Source organism: Agaricus bisporus, assembly GCF_000300575.1.
Source record: "Agaricus bisporus var. bisporus H97 unplaced genomic scaffold AGABI2scaffold_11, whole genome shotgun sequence".
NCBI lineage: Eukaryota > Fungi > Basidiomycota > Agaricomycetes > Agaricales > Agaricaceae > Agaricus > Agaricus bisporus.
Genome location: NW_006267346.1, coordinates 405,217 through 424,430, shown reverse-complemented (window position 1 = coordinate 424,430; position 19,214 = coordinate 405,217). Strand labels below are relative to the sequence as shown.

Sequence of the window (19,214 nt, the reverse complement as noted above, 5' to 3'; positions counted from 1 at the left end):
CGGGTGAGGATACATAAATGAGTTTCCACTCAAGGTCTGGGAAGTAGCAAGATGAATGATATTGCTGAGCATAGTCGTGAAGTAGGCAGATTTGACCTACCATCTTTGAGAGGCGCGATGCATTCGAACATGACGCGAAAGCGATAGACATCTGAAAATCGTGCCGGATTGTTGATAAATTCCACATTCTGTCAAGAGGCCAGCTTAGGTTTCTGGCTATATAGAGAAAAAGATTCAGTATACACACCCTAATTGTTACAATAGACATACTGGTTTCTTGGGTATAGAGCTGATTTGCCTGTCGTCTCTTTGGGAGAAATAGCAACGACGTGAGTCACGGGTAACGTTTCGACAGTCACGGATCACGTCTGCACGTCTGCACCGCTTATTCTTACGTAAAATAGACTTGTGATGTTGTGCTACAGGCCTCCCGGGTGCACTGACGCGGGAGTAGTGGCTGGCGAGCGCGCTGAGGTAAGGCTTATTCTTCTCGTGGATAGCAAGGCTGGGCTGGAGGAGGAGGGAGAAGCGGGGAGGCGGCGATGCATGTGACTCTAGGAAAGGGGCGGGCTCACGTGGGGACGATAACCAAACTGGACAGGCTTATTTATTGTTCATGAGGCCTGGCTGAACTTTCTTCTCTCACCTTCAACGATTCCGACGACGCGCTCTCCGTCTTTCTCTTTCGTCTTCCCTTTTTCGCCCTGTTATTTCGACTTCCCAACCTCGCTTATTGTCTTGTATCTGTTTTCATAGCACTCCCATCATCGACAACGCGCCCAAGATTTTTTTTTTCGTTTTTTTTTATGCCGATTTCTGAACTTTGGAGCATGACTATCTGATTTACCACTTTTCGCATCCTCAGATACTTGCGCGACGAATTTGTAACGTTTCAACCATGTCTTCACACTCAGCAGAGATCGTATCGGACCTTCCCCCCGCCGAACCGTCTATACCTGTGCCTGACGAGAACAAAGTTTCTGTATCCTCTCTCCTCTCTGATACACCTCGCCCCGAAGATCCGCAGATAACATCTATCGATGACGCTCTTCCCGCCCCTCTATCTCCCGCCCAACCATCTCCTCAACTCTTCTTCCCACTTCCGACTCCTCTCGTTGGAAAACCTCGCATTACTTTGTCCGAATTGGTCGCCGATCTCGGAAATGCTTCGATGGTAACTCCTGATATCGCTACAGCGGAGATGGTGGTTGGTGGTGAGTTTACTTGACGAGATTGATTCTTCACATTGCTGAGATGTTCCTTTAGCTGATGGTAACTTCGTGGACACCTCTTCTGGTTCAGCTGCCCGAGGTTTCAAGAAGGCTTTGGACCAACAGTACGGGGTCAGTGCCCAAGTCCGTTCCCCTTATATCATCACTGGCTTTGTGAATCAACACGGACAACAACGGTATAGGGTCGGGTAAGTGGATCGAGTCAGAGTCACTATATTTTAAATGACATTTAATTCTTTCTAGACTTTGGGATCAGGAAGCGCCCGCCACCTCCGCTCAGAGTGTTCAGGAAGCTTCCTCTGCTCGCAATACATTAACCAAGATATCCACCGACTCTTACTCTCCGAATCAGAATCAGAAGCGGCGGTCGCGAATGAGCATGCACTTCTTGCCTCCTACTATATTCAAAAATGGAGCCTCCTCCAGCCGTCCGTATACCACGTTTGCCCAAGGATCTGGATCAAAAAGGCCAAGGAGAACTCAATCTATACCAGATCTAGCCGAATTCGGAGAAGGCGTCCGCCGTCCGCAGTCCAAAATCGCCCCCTCTGGTCGCACTCACTCCCAAAGCGTCACTTCGTTCGATGCACCCCGTTACCTTCAAAATATCCAACCCCAACCTCTTACTCCAAAGCGTGGTGACATTTTTGGTCAAGTGATGGATTGGTGTGACCCCGCTCTGTCTTTGACGCCATTTTCGCAAGATCCGGGTGCGTCTTCTTTCAGCAATAGCACACCTATTCAAGCCCCTTTCGGATCCGGCATCACTTTCGATTCCCCTTCTCTCAAAGAAACTTCTATGATGCGGCAGTTACACGAGAAAGCGTCATTCGAATCGTCGCATACAGCTCGTCAAATAGATGCCTACGTACCGATCTGTGATACCACCGGCGCTACTGAAAATGCGGAGCCAGGACGACCAACTTCGGCTTTGAGGATTCGTCCGCTCTCGGTGGATATTAATCCTCTTGATGAACAGCAGGATGAGGGCTACATCCTCAGTGATGAGACCGCCATGTTGACTCAGTACTCTACCAGAGTTTTTGATGTTTTACAGACGTATCGGGGCTTGCCTCTTCTCGACCGTTTCTCCCCAGAGACAGTTAACACCATTGTCATCAAACTCTCACTTTCAGCCGATGATACAGCTGCGCCTCGAGACGATCCACGCTTCGTCATTTGGGGGGAACTCAACTCCGATTATAACCATGATGATCGCTCAATGTCACGCGACAGCTATACTGACGCGCCGGCCGGGAGTGCGACTTCCACTCTAAGCAAACGGATGAGTAGAGTGAAGGGTCGTACGTCAGACGCCAGTCGTACCTCCGTTCAGACACGCTCCGTCCCGAAAGTCCTCCTTGCTGCTACCATCGAGCGCTGGATTGCTCAACTAACCAGTGATCTCAACTACGACGAGCTGCTCAACTTCTTTTTGACTTATCGAACATATGTCACAGCGATTGATTTATGCCAGTTGCTCATATGTCGTTTCCACTGGGCCCTCCAGAAGCCTATGTCTCCCGAGGATGAGCAAGTTCGACGCATTGTGCGAGTGCGGACCTTTGTCGCCATTCGCTACTGGTTACTCACATTCTTTACGGTTGATTTCTTGCCAAACCGCGAACTGCGAATACTTATCTCGCATTGGTTGAACTCTCTCTTGAAAGACCCTATCCTGAAGCCTAATTCTGATGGTCTGGTATGTGCTATTTCAATCTTACATGCACGTCTGATTGATAAAGTCCGATTCAGGGTATTGTGAAGAGGCTAATTAAGGTGGCGAAGGATTGCAAACAGGCACATACGAAGATCACTTCTTCCAAACCGAAGCCTGAAAAGTCCATACAGCCGCAGGACCACGTACTCGGGAAGAAATTTGCCGAAATCGTGACCAAAAAGGCTATGGAGGAGTCAGAAGATTCTAATCTTGATCTCGACTTTCTTCCAGAGGAAGCTCATGTTCCGGAGTCCAACGGGAAAGATATTGCTAATGCTAACATCGCAGTGGCTACAAATGCCACGAGTGGATTCTCCCCCACAAGACCAACTCCTCTGCCTATATCCTCATTAAACATCTTGCACCGTACCGATCACGCACCTAGCCCCTCGTCTAATGCTGACGCAGCACATACATCGCTTTCAGTGCTTCCTATTCAACAAAGCGCCCTATCTAGGGCCTTTGTTAAGACCATCGGACGCTTAGGTCGCTGGACTCGAGTTCTTAGCTCCCGCTCTGCTGGCCGCAGTCCCATCAGTGCTTGCGCCGATCCCTCTGCATTTGATCTTGATCTCAGCGTCGGTAGAGATTTATTGACCATCAATGGTGGGGTAGAGACGTACCTTAAGGCAGCCGAGGCCAGGCGACAAACACTTTCATCCCGAGCTTCGCAGGCCACCCTGGTCAGTTCTCGGCTATCATTGCCACAGACATCGTCCTCTGGACGGGATTCTAGCCTTTCGGTTTCTGACGAACTTAACGAAGACGCCTCAACCCCTGTAGCGCCACACTTCATTCCCTCTGCTTTTTCTTCCGTGTCCGCTGACGATACGGATGGTGGTCCATCTCCTCCTGATTATGCTGAAGCCATGAAGCATTCGGACAACCTGCTAAATAAAGACGTCGTAGACTCTCGCCCTGTATCTCAAGAACTTCTCCCACCCGCACAAGCAGATGGCGAGGACGGTGGTGTAAAGTCGTATGACCGGCCCATCTCGATGATGACTACGTCTACGATGTCATTCGGTGTTCCACTTTCGGAGCTTGGTCAAGCGCCCACTTTTCCACCTTTAGGAGATACACAGTGGCAGATGGATGTTGCTTCCCTGGATGACTTGGATCTGTCGGATTCTTCCTCTGAGACGAACGTTCGTGGTCCGGCTGCGCCTCCTGGTTTGCGAAAACTTCCTCGGAAGCTCCCGCTTCGTCGCGATTTTGAATTTGTTGCTAGGCCGGAGACTGTGTCCTCGCTTGGAATGGCTTCGCGAGCATCTGTCGTATCTGCTTCTAGTGAGGCATCTTTCCAAGGACTCGGTGGGGCTATACAACAATGGCAAATGAATGCTCTCATTGATTCTTTGAGCGATGAGGAGGAGGCTGGTGATGCTGAAGCTGCTTTACGTCGTTTAGAGGGTCATATCAATCCAGACCGGCAACAGGAGAAAGCCTCGAAAGTTAATGGATGGGTGCGGACTATCCAGGAACGTTTGGCAGCTGGGGATTACGAAGATGAGGAACCCCGTTTCCCAGTTGATAGCGATGAGGAAGAAGGTGAAATGGATGATGATTCAGTTAGCCAGGTAGGACAGGGTAGCTTGACCCCTCCAACCTCCGATTCGAATGATTCAAATGCGAATGAAACGAGCGAGAAGCGAATTGAAAACGAAAACGATACCCCGGTTTCTGAATATATACCTCATAAAATACCCCCTCCTCCCGGACTTGAACCTCCTGTTTCTCCAACGACCGCAGAAAGCAAACCATCGCCTGAGGATGTCGTACCATTGGAGATATTACAAAGTCGTATGCCAATGCCGCCATCAAGCACATCAGGGACACCCATTTCCAAATTTGGTACTACTACAGCTCCGCCGCGCGCGCATCGCTCCTTCATTCTTAGTGCTCGCGCGGAGGTGTTTGCGCAACATTTCTCGATGATTGATAGAGAATTATTCATGGGAATCAAGTTTGAGGAATTGGTTCTAGATGATTGGGCTGGTACTGAAGAGATTGATATTCTTGATTGGGCTGTGTATTTGAAAGACCGTGCGCGGTTCAAGGCGGAGCATAGGTTCCCGGAGAAAACAAGTGCGCTAGCGGCTGTACGAGCGAGATTCAATTTGACAGCCAATTTTGTCATATCTGAGATCATCCTAACGCAACCAAATGAACGTCTACTGATCGTGGAGAAATTTATTCGCATTGCATGGGTAGATTCAATTTTCTTCTTTCAAGTTCCATTTCTTTTCTGACTTACCTCTTTGTTTTATAGAAATGTTATGAGCAGAGTAACTTCCACACACTAACCGCTATTATTGCTGCTTTACAGAGTGACTGGGTGAATAGAGCGATGCGCAAATCGGGTTGGAATCGGATCGGTATATTCGAGGCTCGTGTGTTGAAGGATTTGAAACAGTTCACCTCCAGTGTCGATAATTTCAAATTCATTCGACAAGCTACTGATTCCATAACTGAATCGAAACCATTGGAGACGAGTACCTCTTCTGTGGTGAGCGGTGAAGGCAAAGGAAAGCACATGGAGCGTCCGCCAGTTCCGACCGCTTGCATTCCTTTCATTGGTAAGTTGGCTTCTTTCTCTTGCCAAAAAACCTGGTGTCTGATAGTGTATGTAGGTGTGTATTTATCGCAGTTACATCGATTAGGCAGGCTCCCAGATCTCATTGACCCCACTGCACCGCATCAACCCGTCGGCATTAATCCACAAGCCAATACTTTCGACCCGTTATATCAGCCTGATGTCTTTTCCTCTTTGGCTCCGCTACCTGATGCCATGAATCTAGAGCCTCTGATCAACGTTAATAAACAGCGGAGAATAGCGGAAGTCATCAAGTCTCTGGTAGCTGGACAACATCTTGCTAGTCGCGTCCAATTTGAGGTGGATAAGAAGATTTTTAATCGCTGCTTACGTCTTCGCGCTTTGGATGGTCCGACGCTTCAACGGGTTTTGGCAATGTATTCGGACGGTTGATACCATAACCTCAAGTGACCCTGACTCGGGTGTAGTCATATATAGATTTCCTCAACTTTTTTTGTCCGCATTATCGCTTTCCTCGACTTGCTTTCTTTTCATGTAAACTTTTCCCTGGGTATTGTGATTGTTGCATTACTTGTTAACCTTGACCACATTCGGTTAATTGATATATATAATCGCTTGTAGAATTTTGTTTTCCGGCTGAGAGGATGTGATGGTTTATGAGCTTGCCGTATCAGTTTTCGACGCGTACAAGAACCAGGAACTTTAAACTTATTCCTGGGCATTTATCATCCAACACCTTTCTGGATGGCTGTGTTCAATCATACAGTCATTGTAAGGTTCTGTATCAAAAGGAAATGATAACTGAGCGAAAGAAGGATCTACGGGCAAGCAAAATTACATTAAGTTTGGTGCAGTAAGGCTATCTCTTATCGCCACCCATTTCACCATCTCATTAGTCTCTGTTCTCGACCGCGTATGACACAAATTCAAGATCTTCGGGAAAACCGTCCTGAAAAATTCTGCTGCAAGGCCTTCGTCGCCAACGGTCGAGCCTCCAAAATAGAGATTATGGACGTTGGAATTTTTAGCGAGTGCATAATGTTCGACCCGAGCTTCGATGCTGTCGTGGTCACCGTCAAATCCCGTCAGAGTCCTCAACGCATCCCAATCGATCGTGGCATCTATCAATAATCCCAGGTCTTCAAGGCTCTTACAATGTTTTGCTAGAAGCCAAAGACCAGTCAACGTTGTCCTTGATTTTCTCTCGTATGGACGAGCGGAGAAGATCAACGACTTGAGGTGAGGTAGAGATGCTCCTAGTATCCCCAACTCTTTATCCGACAGGTCCAAGTATGCTTCATTCAGATCCAACACTTGTAGCTCGGAAGCGCATGGGCGTGTGAGATCTGAGGCCACGGGGAGGGTGAGCACATGAAGAGCATTGGTGAATGTGCAAATATATGGTTGAGTGTCGAGGGGAAGTTCCGTAATCATTCGCCGGGGTGGAGGTGTCAATTTAATGCTTCGAGTTTGGTTCTCATCTGAGAAGCGTTCGTGTCCTAAAATCGTTTCAAGGAGATTTTTGATGTCAAAAGCATGAGGGAACCTCGGTCCACCCGAAAACTGGAAATCAACCAAGTTTGGCGCTCGCAGTTTCCTTATGAGTTCCGTATAGAAACTATCTTCCAGCTTTCCATCTACCTCCATCCGGAAATTTAAATCTATATGAAATTTCCTGAGGCTGTCCCGTGGCATATCTGTATCAAGAAAGTCCTCGATGTCAAAGGACCTGACCTTCAACGCTATTTCTTCGAGCGACTTGCACTGTAGTATCGCCTTCGCTACCTCTGACGGTATTGATATCCCAGTGACATACACGCTCTTGAGGTAAGGGGTCGCGTGGGCCAGCAAAAAAATCGATACGGGTGCATTAAGTTCTACGTATGCGTCCTGGGCAGCGAAATGGATGTTTTTCAAAAATTTCAAAACGGGCAATTGCTTCTTGGATGCTGTACAAAGAGCAGGAGAGTCCCAAAAGAACATTATTCGGAGCGAATTAAGCTCCTGAGACAAGAGACATTCGAGCTCCTTACAGTCCCAGCAGCTCAGCGCACGCAGCGAAGGAAAGATATGGGTTCCACGGCTGTTGAAGCGATTTCTGAGAGCCTGGACAGTGTCATCCTCTGGTTTAGAACCTTTGTCCGGATGGTCGATACCGTTGAACTCGTGGACGTATGCGGCGAGACGCTCGAAATTTATCCAATGTTTTTCTGTTGGGGTCTTCTTGAGGATCTGAGGAATTTCACGGATTGTAATGAGTTAGGGAAAACGAAATGGCTGACAAAAACCCACCATGCGTCCGCTTGACCCTATTACAGTGCCATCGAACGAGGCTCCCTTTTTAACGTTCGGCACCCTTTGAACTACATCCTCGGACATACTTCCAATCAACCGATCAATACCATCTATGTGCCGCCACAATACTCGTGTTGCGGGTTCGTAGAAACTCTTGCAAGTTAACGCTAGAGAGAGCAAAGAGTATCTCTTGCAAATCCCGTCGCACGAGGAACTTGCCAGATCCGAGTCTGCAGGGCAATCTTCGGACAATATAGGGTCATTGAAGATAGTGTTTAATATCTCGTCGATATAAAGACATTGATGCATCACTATGAAGAGGGATCGTGCGTAAAGTCTGTCAGAAACGCCATGTTTCATGTAACTCCACTGTTTGTTTTTGAGGCAGCTGTGAAAGGAGATGCTGGTTTCAACTATTCGAGTTTCAACTTTTCCCCATCTGCGTAAAGCTTAAAATACCAATCAGATTCCCTTCGAAAACCTCATTCATTAAGATAGACTATGCCACTAGTATCGGAAGGCTCATCTATTTCACGCTCTCAGATTCATATCGCGTCTTTCTTTCCGCGGGGTGCTTTAAATTAATGGTGAAAGTCGCCAACTAAGGTCGACCACACTAAGAACGAGCGCGCGGAACTGAATACGAACAGAGATAGCAATCATTAAGGCGGAATTCGACATAGATATGCTGGATGCTATATTCTGCTATATTCCATTCAATATCTTATCTTGAGATGCTATCTATAGATACGGGATCACTTGATTTTAAAAATAGGAGTTGTGCCTCTATTTCTGGAACCCACCGATTTATAATTAGGGCTACTTATCTATTAATTGAAGCTCTCCTCACATCACATCAATCTTTCCATGGAGTGCATATATCAGACCATGAGGCAGGATAATTGGCGTAAAATACCAATGCTAAGCACGGTGCCTCCGACACGGTTGCTTACGCCTGACAATGGTGGAGAATACAGCGATGCTGCATGCGGCACTGACAGGGATCATTTGCTTGTAAGAAATCAAATATTACTCTCGTCCCAATGGCCAATCCTTGCATGAATCGTCAAGGTTAACCGAAGACAAAGGATGTGATTATAGTGATGAGATAGTACATTGCTGTGACTAGTAATGACAGGAAAGGGTGGTGACTATAGTCGATGATAGAATCGATAGAGATGTTTATGCGCTGGTAGGTTCATCAGAATCGGGCGGGAAACGTAGTCGTGTGAGCAGCAATGCATTGGGCTGATCACCATGGACGGATACTTTACACGCGCATTGGAGCGGCTGCTGTGTGGAATCGCAATAATGCGGCCCTTCTTGCTCGTCAGATACCTTATTATCGGTTGTGAAGACTCCCCAGGGCTTGCCCGACCGCTTGTGTGGAAAGGTATGGAAATGAACCTGACTGGATGTCAGAGCACGCCGCGCAGCTATAGTCGTCCAACTTACATTACCATTCGGGTGCTTACGACCAACGAAAAGGGCATAGTTTGGCGCTTGAAGAACAGCAACCACTTTACTGAAATCAATTTCTATTCGCAAGATTCGACAAAAGCGTACCGAGGCAGAGGTCTTCTCTGTGCAATTGGTGTTCCACACCATAGATATCTAAGATGCGGTCCACGGTGGCTTTAAACCACATCTTCGCAGCTTGCAAGTTTTGCAACCAGTAGTATTCTGTTGCTTCAGTATATATGAATGCTGTCTTTTGGCCAGCTCTCAGCTGAACAGAAACCCGGCGGCTAGTACTATCCATGCTATCAAGAAGATTTTTCTCAAGGACGTTACTTTACTTACTGGGGAATCGTCTCTTCTCGTTTTCCTGAGCTAAGAAACTCAACAACAGCATCAAGACCTCGTTTGGCAACATTTCGCGTCACATGTCGATGAGAACCAATTGAAATCGAACCGTAGCCCCTAATTGAAGGCATATTTGCAACCCGTGGGTCAGGACTATCACACGGAGTAATCGCGTTGAACAAAGTAACGAAGCTTCCGGTCGGCCTGACCATATATCCGACGGCACCAATAGTCACCGGTACAGGCTGCCAAAGCGCCAGATTTACTAGGAGTTTCCCGTTAGCACCATTGAGGTTTCTAAAGTCGAATAAAACACCCACACGTCGAATGATAATGATGTGTCAAGTGCATACGGTACCGACGCTCGTTCCTTGCTTCCCATGACATCTGATTTATCCCAGTGTCGACCTTGACAAACTCCTCCGATAACGCAGAATCTTCACTCAAAATGGTAGAACAGGAATCATTACTCGGGATTTTCGGGTCCTCCCGATCGCTCTCCGGAGGAGACTCAACGGCGGTACTTTCTGGAGAAGGCACATCATCAAAGCCGCGAGTACCAGGGCTACTGTTGTAGAAGGATGCACGGCTTTTGAGCTGGGGCTGATGATCCAATGGATGGGACGACGCTGATGCATAGTCAAGATTAGATAAACTGGCATATATCAACGATTCTCACCACAAGGGCTCAAGGTAGTGGGAGATGTGATACCCGGGTACGACTCGGATTCGGGAAGACGAGGGAGGAAGCATGGCGGAGGCGTTTCCTGTATACCAGCCAGACTATGCCGATGTTTCCTTAAGGAAAGTACAACTTCTGAAAATGAAGGACGAATATCTGAGTCGCGATGCCAGCAGTGTTGCAAAAGCTCGTAGAGTGCGGTTGCGTGGTACTGCTCTGGAATACTGGGACGTCCATTTTCCTCTAGAGCAATGTGTCAGCCTTGACGGCACTCGGTGTAACAAACCAACGTACTGAGCACAACAAATTGAACAGAACTATCATCCATAAGGCTCCATGGCATTTGTCCCATGTTCAATATCTCCACACATGTGATGGCGAAGGCGTAGACATCGACTTTTGGCGTCAGGTCGCTCAGCCCTTCCATGACCTCAGGAGGTTGCCACCGCAGAGTGCCACCTATATCGGCCATTCAACAAATCATACGGAACAGGTTCGGTTTAAGACTCACGAGAGTCGCAAACTCCGGTCATGCGACAGTGCTCAGCTTTGATTTCGCTTTGTCCGAAGTCAGAGATCAAACAGATATAGTTTTCATCCACCAGAACGTTAGCAGACTGTTGATACTGATTTCAGCAATATTTAAGAAGCATTTGTTGGGAGATCGTACTTTGAGATCACCGTGCAGCACACCATGCTCATGAAGGTAATCCATTCCCATTGCTATCTCCAACATGAAACGGTTGAGGTCGCTCTCTCGAGACGGCCTAAAACTATCTCTGCGCAGCTTCTCAAGTGTATGCGTCGAGGTGGATGAGAAAGAGGGCAGGAGTCCAAGTCCTCGTTGTTCTCTCCCCATGCTGAGATACCGGAGGTGATTCGTAAGGTCGCCGTGTTTTGCAAATGGACTGACAAAAAACCAGGGAGGACTTCCACTTGCACTACTCGCACCATAGAGCTCAATGACATTCGGATGACTGAGATTCTTCCAGATCTCTACCTCTCTAACAAAAAGGCGACTCGAGTTGAAGTCGCGTAGAACCTTGACCGCAACAGTTTGACCACGCCACCAGCCTTCATAAACGTCGGAGAAAGCACCAACTCCGATAACCTTTCCGCAGTCGATCTCGAATCTGAAATGAGAATTAGATCAAGGTTTACCCTCGATAAAAGGGAGAATGGACCTCGTAATAGTCCAGCTGGGCAAGCTACTACTTGATTTGCTCATGCGCCGCAAAGTATCGATTCCAGCCTCAATAAACTCACAGCCCAAGATATTCCTGGAATCATGCGTACGGACATTCGCGGAATCCCTGGCTCCTTGTTGTCTTTGCTTTTCTAAGTATCGTTGCATCGTTTTTATAGCCTCCAGAATGTCTTCTCTAGGAACCTGAAGGAACTTGAACATGGTCATATCATTCCCTAATTGGAGAGTGTGATCCATTTGCTGATCCAAATCATTTAGGTCCAATTCTCTGTCCTTGTCATCTTGGACGCTAATGATCTCCTCCAGGGGTTTTGAAAACCGCCTCGGACTCGGGCGAAGTATGGAAGGTGTCCTCGGGGTATGAGTCAAGCCTGGAGTATGAGGTGATGCTTGGAAATAACTCGAATTTTGCAGAGCACGCTGAATAGCCGATTCAATACGATCGTCCATGCCGGCTGTAAATTCCTTGATCACTTTGACAGTACGTATCTGAATGGAGGGCTGAAGGAACGTCAGAGGTGAGATTTGGCCGAAGATCAAGATTATACCCCAAGTATCTGAAGCTCCTGATCCAACTGGCGATTCAAGGAACGGATATGATTGTAAGTCTCGTCTCGTTTTAGGAAGCGCTTTAAGAAGGGAACGTGCCCCTCCTTGTCGACGAGGCACTGAACACTAGTGAACAACCTGTCGCCCATGAAAGGTTAATTCAACGCCGCCAAAAAAAATAGGACAACGCACTCCTCTATCCTACTCAAAGCACCCGAAAGTTCCTGAACAATACTCTCACCCGCATCTTTCATTTCTTGATGCAGGGTAATGACAATACATGCGCAGCGTTCCGCGAGACGTAGGAATGCGAGCCGATTCGTCTATGCGGGTATATGCGCTAATCAAACAGTGTCCGACCTGGTGCTGAAGGTCACGTACATCAACTTCCTGTACAGCATCCCATATATAAAGCAAGAGTTTTGCTGCCACGACCAATCCAGGAACTGGAACGACTTCCAGGCTGGGGATGCTCGCAGCAAGTGTCTTGTGAGCAGCTACAGCAGCTGGCCCTAACACGCTGATGGCAGCCCGTATAACGGTCTGGAAGAAAAAAAGAATTAAGTTCTGATTTCGCTTTCGATGTATGAATGCCCATTGACGTTACGCGTCTGCTCCCAATTCTCCTTCTGTTCGTCCGGGACTGGCATACTGCACTCTGCACCATCGTTCCAGGGTCTTGCCCTCACGTCACTTTGTATTCGATCCCACCAGGGTACCGAATTTACTGAGGGGACCGAAATGACTTTCGGTGAAGCGTGTGTCTTTCCCCTTTCGGTTGGTGCATGCCCAACAGATGTCGAACGCTCTCGAGAAGTCAACCTCAACGCGTCAGCGAGGTTACCAGAATTTGGAGAAGATGAGACTGTCGCGGAACAATCCAGCTTGGCCGCGATGGTTGGCGAGACTCTGCTCAAAGGATGGCTCGAAGACGAAGGAAAGTCGCTTGTCTTCGACTCGGAAAATCCACGAGACCTTCGTGGAGGAGACCCCAGGGCCCAATCAGATATAGACTTCTGCATTGGCAAACCCTCTTCCTGCAGCGTTCCCAGCGCTGATAAAGGACAAATCGAGGAGCGGCGTGATAAAAGAGGTGAGGGTGTCATGAAGGAAGATGGAGTGTTGAAGGTGGAAGAGGAGATATATCAAGAGTCGTCAAACAATGACGTTCTCGACATACACAAAATTAATTTCAGCTGGTTTCACTGTCTGCCTGGCGAACGCGTCCCAGATGCTAATAATATCCCCCTCCTTGGCATCCGAGGACGTCAAATCAAGCACTGCGGTCTTCAACTGACGGAAGAGATAGCGCGACATAGGTGCTAGAGCGAACAGCAGAGAGAAATTCCAGTGTACTCGCGGTGGGAGATGGTGGACGGCGGAATACCCCCAGGAAGACCCCAACAAGCTTTCTTAAAATAAACACCCGTATAATGGCGGTCGTGGGAAACCAGCTTCACCTTGTCTATGCCATCCAACAACCACCGCATCGGAGAACATACACCTTATAGTCACTGAATCGGTTTTTCGCAGGGAAAAGATCGGACGGAGTCACATACATATGGTCACAAAATTCTCCGTAAAGAGAACCTTATGCAGCAGAAGCAATGATAAAAAATCCCGAATTCTAGACCTCTAATCTCACCGTATGGCTCATCTCCACAAAATCCCTAGAAATATATGCGTGGGTCGGTAATCTCATTCGGCCCGACACAAGAGCGAGCTCATGATGCTCTCAATCCGTCTCACTCTGCCTACTTGCTTCACTATCAATCGTCGCCTTGGCTATTTCTCACAAAGAAGTGATGGGAATTGGTAGCGAACTTACCAGATCCAGCTGACCTGCGACTCCGTCTCCCTCGAGTGTGGTGTTATGATCTGTAGCACATGGAGAATACTCCAACTCCTCGAGGAGAAACAAGCTCTCAACATATGTAGTCGGACCGTATCATTGGAGCTCAAGTTACCTGCGTGAGTGAGTTCGTCTGGTGTACTTGGAAGAGGTTTCATTGTCCAATACACAGTTCGGGTTCGGTATAATGGGATCGGGACCCATGTGGAAGCTCTACTCAGAGCAGGCGAGAAGTTGTCCTCTGCAACGTCGCAAGGCTAACAACATACGGATATCTCCACCGAAATAGAATTCCGCATGATCGTGCAATTCGGTGGAGTGGAGCATCACATTTCTTGAAGAACTTAATCTTGCCATTATCGGATATGTCGCAGTCGCTCTAGAATATCATCCAATGCAGTCGACCATATTGCATTCAACCTCTGACCAGAAAATTCCTTACCCAGGCCTCTCAGATAATCTGAGCAGAAAACTAACAAGCATCTCGCAATCCCAGATTTAGAAACGACGAGACGAGAAGATAAAAGGCGATGAATTCCTCGACAACCTCCAGCCACTTTCGTGCTCCTCCCATCGGTAGTCAACATGGCCCTGCTCAAAAACTATCTCGGTCTCATCGCTTCCTCTTTGATATTCTCTTGTGGAGTGTTAGCCTTCGACAACTCGAGGAACGATAATGTATGACCTTGGTTTTGTTTTTGGAGTCGCATGGAGCTGATTAACTTTTATTGACATTTAGGTTGCTGTGTACGGCTTCATTTGGCATAGCACAATCCGAAACTCCACTTACAGGTTGGCATAGCTATTGGGGTCAAAATTCTTATGGCGCAACTCATCCATCCGACACGGCAAACTTTCAAAAGACGCTTTCCACTTATTGTCAGGTGAGCCCAAGATTCTCGTCTATGTTCATTCACCAATGTACCATGTCCTAGGATGATTCAATCGATGCCATCCCAGCAGCATTCCTGAACGTCTTCTTCGGTACGGGAGGTTTACCGGAAATCAATATGGCTAATGTAGGACTTCCGTTTCTATGAACGCGTGTATGCTTTCAAACTCATCGGATTTTAGACTTGTAACAATGTTGATAACGATGTCTTCCCGGGCACTGGTCTGGCCAACTGTCAATTCCTTGCTGATGATATCAGAACTTGTCAGGCTGCAGGAAAGATCATCACTCTAAGTTTAGGAGGTGCAACTGGGTCAGCAACTTTGACCTCTGATGCACAAGCCGAAGCATTTGCCGACACAATCTGGGATCTTTTCCTCGGTGGTTCGAGTGATACCAGGCCTTTTGGAGACGCTATACTTGATGGTGTTGACCTCGATATCGAAGGAGGAGGAAGCGGTTCATTCCCTGCTTTCGTTAGGCGCATCCGCGATCATGCAGCAGGCGCGGGCAAGCAGTAAGTGTTGAACCTTCATCTCGCTGTAGGTCAATAAACACGAGGTATCACCCAGATACTTTGTCGCTGCTGCTCCCCAATGTCCATTCCCTGATGCGAATTTGGGTTCTGTTCTCAATGCGGTTGGATTTGATGCCGTTTATGTCCAATGTGAGTTTCGGCTCTTGAAACCGAATCAACAGACCGTTTACATATGCAATTCCAGTTTATAACAATTTCTGCGGGTGAGTGAAGGCACAGATTCAGTTTTTCTTTTTGTATTGACTGGATCGCAAGCTTGACGAGTCCCAATGTAAGCATACAATCTCATTCGAGAATCCATCAGTTAACCTATGTGTTGCCTAGGCGTTCAATTTTGCTGATTGGTGAGCATCGCCACGGAACAGAATCAGAAATCAACTGATTCGTTTCATAGGGACAATTGGGCAAAGACGCAATCTCCGAACCCAGACGTTAAGATATACCTCGGTGCTCCAGCCTCCTCCACCGCCGCCGGCTCAGGATTTGTCGACATTGATACACTCAGCAACATCGCCACCACTACCCGTTCTCAATTCGACTCATTCGGTGGCGTCATGCTTTGGGATGCCTCTCAAGCCTTCGGTAAAAATTCCTTTCTCCGATATCTAGAAAGCCCCTTCACTGATTAATAAATATATCAATTCATAGCTAATAACCGTTATGACCGCGCTATCAAAAATGCCCTGACAAGCGGTAGAGCTTCCCCGGCCTCTTCTCCACACTCGCAGAAAGCCGAGTCTATTAAAGGTGGAAAGGGTAGAAAAGAGAAGCCTAGCGCACGTGTATCCTCAAGATTCTTTAGATTTTAAAAGATGATGAATTCTACTTCCGAAATTATTCAGCGCAAAAACCGTTCAAGAAATCTAGTGCGCCAACATACCATGTAATGTGCATCTCGTGCAGGGAATCTAATCCGACGTTTTTATCCTTCATCGCCAGTTGACCCATTGAACAACAAAATTTAAAAGATGTTGGCAGAACTTAAGATGCTCTCCAAAGGGCTTCCATGCGATGACCATCTGTTAGGTACCAAAACTACCGCCAAGTTGTCTCTCATTGCTTCAAGGAATAATCCTGAATTTCATAAGTACTGGGCTCTTGAAGTACAATGCTTCAACTGAAAACAAGTCTCTGTTAGTATATCGGTTAGTACACGCGCCTGTCACTACAATGTGTAACGACCGCGCGAAAGCGGGGTTCGACTCCCCGACAGAGAGCTTTGTGACTATTTTTTTCGTCCCGATTGCTATCATTCATTTTAAAAAAATACCACAACCCATAACCCTACTTACAGCGCAAGTCCAACTCGTATTTATTTCTCTGACAATGAAACACTATAATAGGTAGCCCCTCTCTCCATACATCCGAATACCTTTCTTTTCATACCGCTTTTTACGCCAAAGGCTTACTTCTATATAAAAGCACGTATGCAGACGAATCCTCCCCTATCATAAACATCAAGCCATTAAAACGGTGTTGAATATGTGTTGAACAAAGAAAGAAACGTACCACCACCATCCAATGTAGCCAACTTCTCTGCAGGAAACACCGACACTTTATCATCATCAAACTTGTACCAATCGTCATCATCATCATCCATTCCCACCGCAGCTGCCGCGGCCGTTGTGGCGTCAGATGACGAAGTCATTCCTTTTGCGGGATGGAAAACTGATTTCTTCACAAATGCGATGTAATGACCCGCATCCGCTGCGGCACCTTTATGGGTCACAATGGCTTATGAAGGAAGATAAAAGTCATTTGAGCATGCACACGTTTATATGCGCAAGATAAGCAAACTCACCGACAAGATCATACAACCCTGTCTGACTGGCACCAATATCCTTCTTCAAATCCGGATCAGCCAACTCAGCAAGCTCCTTTTCCTCTCTGCCTCTATACACACTCTCATCTTCTAATTCACCCTCAACAGTGGCTTTACCTTTAACTTGTTCTGCTGAAGATGGTCCCGCATCAGCCATAGCAACGTCACCATCAGGACCTGGAGCAGTAGTTGTAGCCTCGACTGTTGAGGAAGTCGCTGCCTTGGAAGTAGTAACGTTTTTCGTCCGTTTGCGGATTTTCCGCCTCTCAAAACGTTCCTTCTCCACTTCTTTCAGTTTACGACTTGCGGGAAGGATCTTAGCTTGGAGTTCTTCAGTAGCGAAGTCTACAGCGTCCAACTCCGTCGGGAATTTCACTTTTCGCTTAAGGCCGTGAAAGCAAACATGTCAAGATCGGGTGTATTTCTCAACTAAGAGAAATCATTTACCATTATCTTTGCCTTCTTGCCAGTATCCGCTCTCCATGCGAAGCGTACCATATGTACTATGAGATAGGTAGGCAATCTTGTTAGCCGTGATTTTTGTGAGTACACAGCTTCGCGGCCTAGACTAGGCGAGTTCTTCTCCAGCTTTTGGTCTAAAGACTATATAAGGCGGTAGGATCATCAGTTCCAGGGCATATAGGACGACTCGACGCACGTTCAAAATCCCAGGTACCATGTAATTTGTAGTGATATTGATATTGCATTCAATTTTGAGCACCTGTTCGGTCGAGACACTCGCAGGTTCTTCAGGAGCCTCGTCGCAAGTTAACCTGGCAAACATGAGTACGCGGTTGTAAGTCACAAAAAGATCAGGACATACTCTCTTCGCATCTCTCCCATCAAGTACTGTTCCACAAACTTCTTACTACCAACATCTGCCTGAGCCGAAGTCGCCAAACTCGTCCCTTCATTCGTCAGACCGGGGACGTTACGAAGGGTCTGGACAATGAAGCTCAAGCATTCTTCGGCATCTAGGCAATGCTACATCAAGATCTCGCAGTATCAGCAATTTTGGACAGCTCAGCTTACCCTGTTGCGCATAACCACCCAGCATCAAACCTCTCGTTTCCCGTCTATCCATCTCCCCGAATTGCGGGTTGACCTGGTCATATCTTCAGAAAGAAATACATAGCAAAGAAAGAGATCAAATGACCTGACGCAAGACTGTTAGGAAGGACATGGGTGTTACATTATCCGTTGTTTTTCCCATATTGGCATAGAGATCTCGAAGAGCGCCGGGTAACGGTGTGGCGGACTGAAGGGCAGGCCTAAATACGGTATTTAACGTGGATTGGGATTGCCAAAAGAAGGTAAAACTCACGCAGTCAAAGCCGATTGTAACTCAGGTACTGCACGGAGAGCTTGCACTGTGGCGTTCATGTAACAAGTATTCCCAAGACTGACCCAGTCATAAGCATCGGTGGTTAAATAGCGATACAAAGAGTACACACTTTTTCAGGCCGACAGGTTTCGCCAGCTGAAAACATTGTCATAGATAGATCTGCTAGCAAATATGTGGGACATACTGCTTCTGCTAGTTCGGCATCATCAAGGTCTTTTCAGATCGCCATTAGCGTTGTTTCGAACACTGCAAGGTTATATCAGACCTTCAAGGAACACGACAGGGTTTTCAGGAGGTTTTGGCAGCTCCCCAGCTGCACCGATGACCATGAAAGTTTGGCCCTGCAGCATTTCAGACTTATGATCGGTATGAGAGTCGCCCATACTCACTGGCTTTGGGCCTATTTTCTTCCAGGAGGAGTCATCCTTCAAAACGCAGATGTCAAAAATTAGGATACCGAACCCAAGTTACCAAGAATGGTCTTACCTTGAGGACGCCACCCTTGACCATGACTTTCATACGGTCGACTGGGACTCCGGTTATCTGGTAAACAGCATCCTTGAAGGCTGATGGGGGTAGATCTGGGTCGAGCTGGATGTCTGATAGTTTTCCAGCGTGCTTGATGTGGACGGGGATGGGAGCCATGGTTGTCGATGAAAGAGATTAATTGCCGAGCTTGACGCGTCGCGCTTGCGTCACCCGCTTGAGTCACATTCT

General features: G+C 47.4%; 6 protein-coding genes and 1 non-coding gene across 7 annotated transcripts; 4 read left to right on the top strand and 3 right to left on the bottom strand.

Moving 5' to 3' along the window:
* Nucleotides 1-898: 898 nt before the first annotated feature.
* On the top strand, nt 899-5,973 carry AGABI2DRAFT_180635 (hypothetical protein; the record flags this gene model as incomplete). The annotated part of the gene is made up of 6 exons (XM_006455634.1): nt 899-1,214; nt 1,267-1,420; nt 1,476-2,934; nt 2,988-5,162; nt 5,225-5,531; nt 5,586-5,973. The coding sequence occupies 6 exons, from the start codon at nt 899-901 to the stop codon at nt 5,939-5,941; spliced, it is 4,767 nt and encodes a 1,588-aa protein (XP_006455697.1). The 3' UTR covers nt 5,942-5,973.
* Nucleotides 5,974-6,343: 370 nt separating this feature from the next.
* On the bottom strand, nt 6,344-7,888 carry AGABI2DRAFT_121593 (hypothetical protein; the record flags this gene model as incomplete). Its single annotated transcript, XM_006455633.1, has 2 exons — nt 6,344-7,741; nt 7,802-7,888. 2 exons carry the CDS (start codon nt 7,886-7,888, stop codon nt 6,344-6,346), a joined length of 1,485 nt encoding a protein of 494 aa, XP_006455696.1.
* Nucleotides 7,889-8,880: 992 nt separating this feature from the next.
* AGABI2DRAFT_227192 (hypothetical protein) lies at nt 8,881-13,025 on the bottom strand. The gene is made up of 14 exons (XM_006455632.1): nt 12,651-13,025; nt 12,430-12,591; nt 12,241-12,371; nt 12,048-12,186; nt 11,477-12,000; nt 10,963-11,425; nt 10,804-10,909; nt 10,587-10,751; nt 10,293-10,535; nt 9,931-10,239; nt 9,608-9,875; nt 9,371-9,558; nt 9,260-9,324; nt 8,881-9,211 (listed from the first exon to the last, which is right to left on the bottom strand). Exons 1-14 carry the CDS (start codon nt 12,696-12,698, stop codon nt 8,987-8,989), a joined length of 3,036 nt encoding a protein of 1,011 aa, XP_006455695.1. The 5' UTR covers nt 12,699-13,025; the 3' UTR covers nt 8,881-8,986.
* On the top strand, nt 12,790-13,374 carry AGABI2DRAFT_121591 (hypothetical protein; the record flags this gene model as incomplete). Its single annotated transcript, XM_006455631.1, has 1 exon — nt 12,790-13,374. One exon carries the CDS (start codon nt 12,790-12,792, stop codon nt 13,372-13,374), a length of 585 nt encoding a protein of 194 aa, XP_006455694.1.
* A 1,039-nt stretch (nt 13,375-14,413) lies between these two features.
* On the top strand, nt 14,414-16,150 carry AGABI2DRAFT_227191 (hypothetical protein). Its single transcript, XM_006455630.1, has 9 exons — nt 14,414-14,578; nt 14,640-14,647; nt 14,703-14,784; nt 14,836-14,919; nt 14,975-15,309; nt 15,365-15,459; nt 15,515-15,533; nt 15,680-15,912; nt 15,979-16,150. Exons 1-9 carry the CDS (start codon nt 14,486-14,488, stop codon nt 16,137-16,139), a joined length of 1,110 nt encoding a protein of 369 aa, XP_006455693.1. The 5' UTR covers nt 14,414-14,485; the 3' UTR covers nt 16,140-16,150.
* Nucleotides 16,151-16,458: 308 nt separating this feature from the next.
* AGABI2DRAFT_t124 lies at nt 16,459-16,547 on the top strand. Its single transcript has one exon. It is a non-coding gene; the product is annotated as a tRNA-Asp (tRNA).
* Nucleotides 16,548-16,566: 19 nt separating this feature from the next.
* On the bottom strand, nt 16,567-19,151 carry AGABI2DRAFT_195095 (hypothetical protein). The gene is made up of 14 exons (XM_006455629.1): nt 18,984-19,151; nt 18,887-18,922; nt 18,763-18,838; nt 18,682-18,710; nt 18,607-18,632; nt 18,477-18,554; nt 18,309-18,423; nt 18,185-18,257; nt 17,976-18,126; nt 17,811-17,925; nt 17,600-17,755; nt 17,132-17,534; nt 16,840-17,064; nt 16,567-16,775 (listed from the first exon to the last, which is right to left on the bottom strand). Exons 1-14 carry the CDS (start codon nt 19,140-19,142, stop codon nt 16,723-16,725), a joined length of 1,695 nt encoding a protein of 564 aa, XP_006455692.1. The 5' UTR covers nt 19,143-19,151; the 3' UTR covers nt 16,567-16,722.
* Nucleotides 19,152-19,214: the final 63 nt, after the last annotated feature.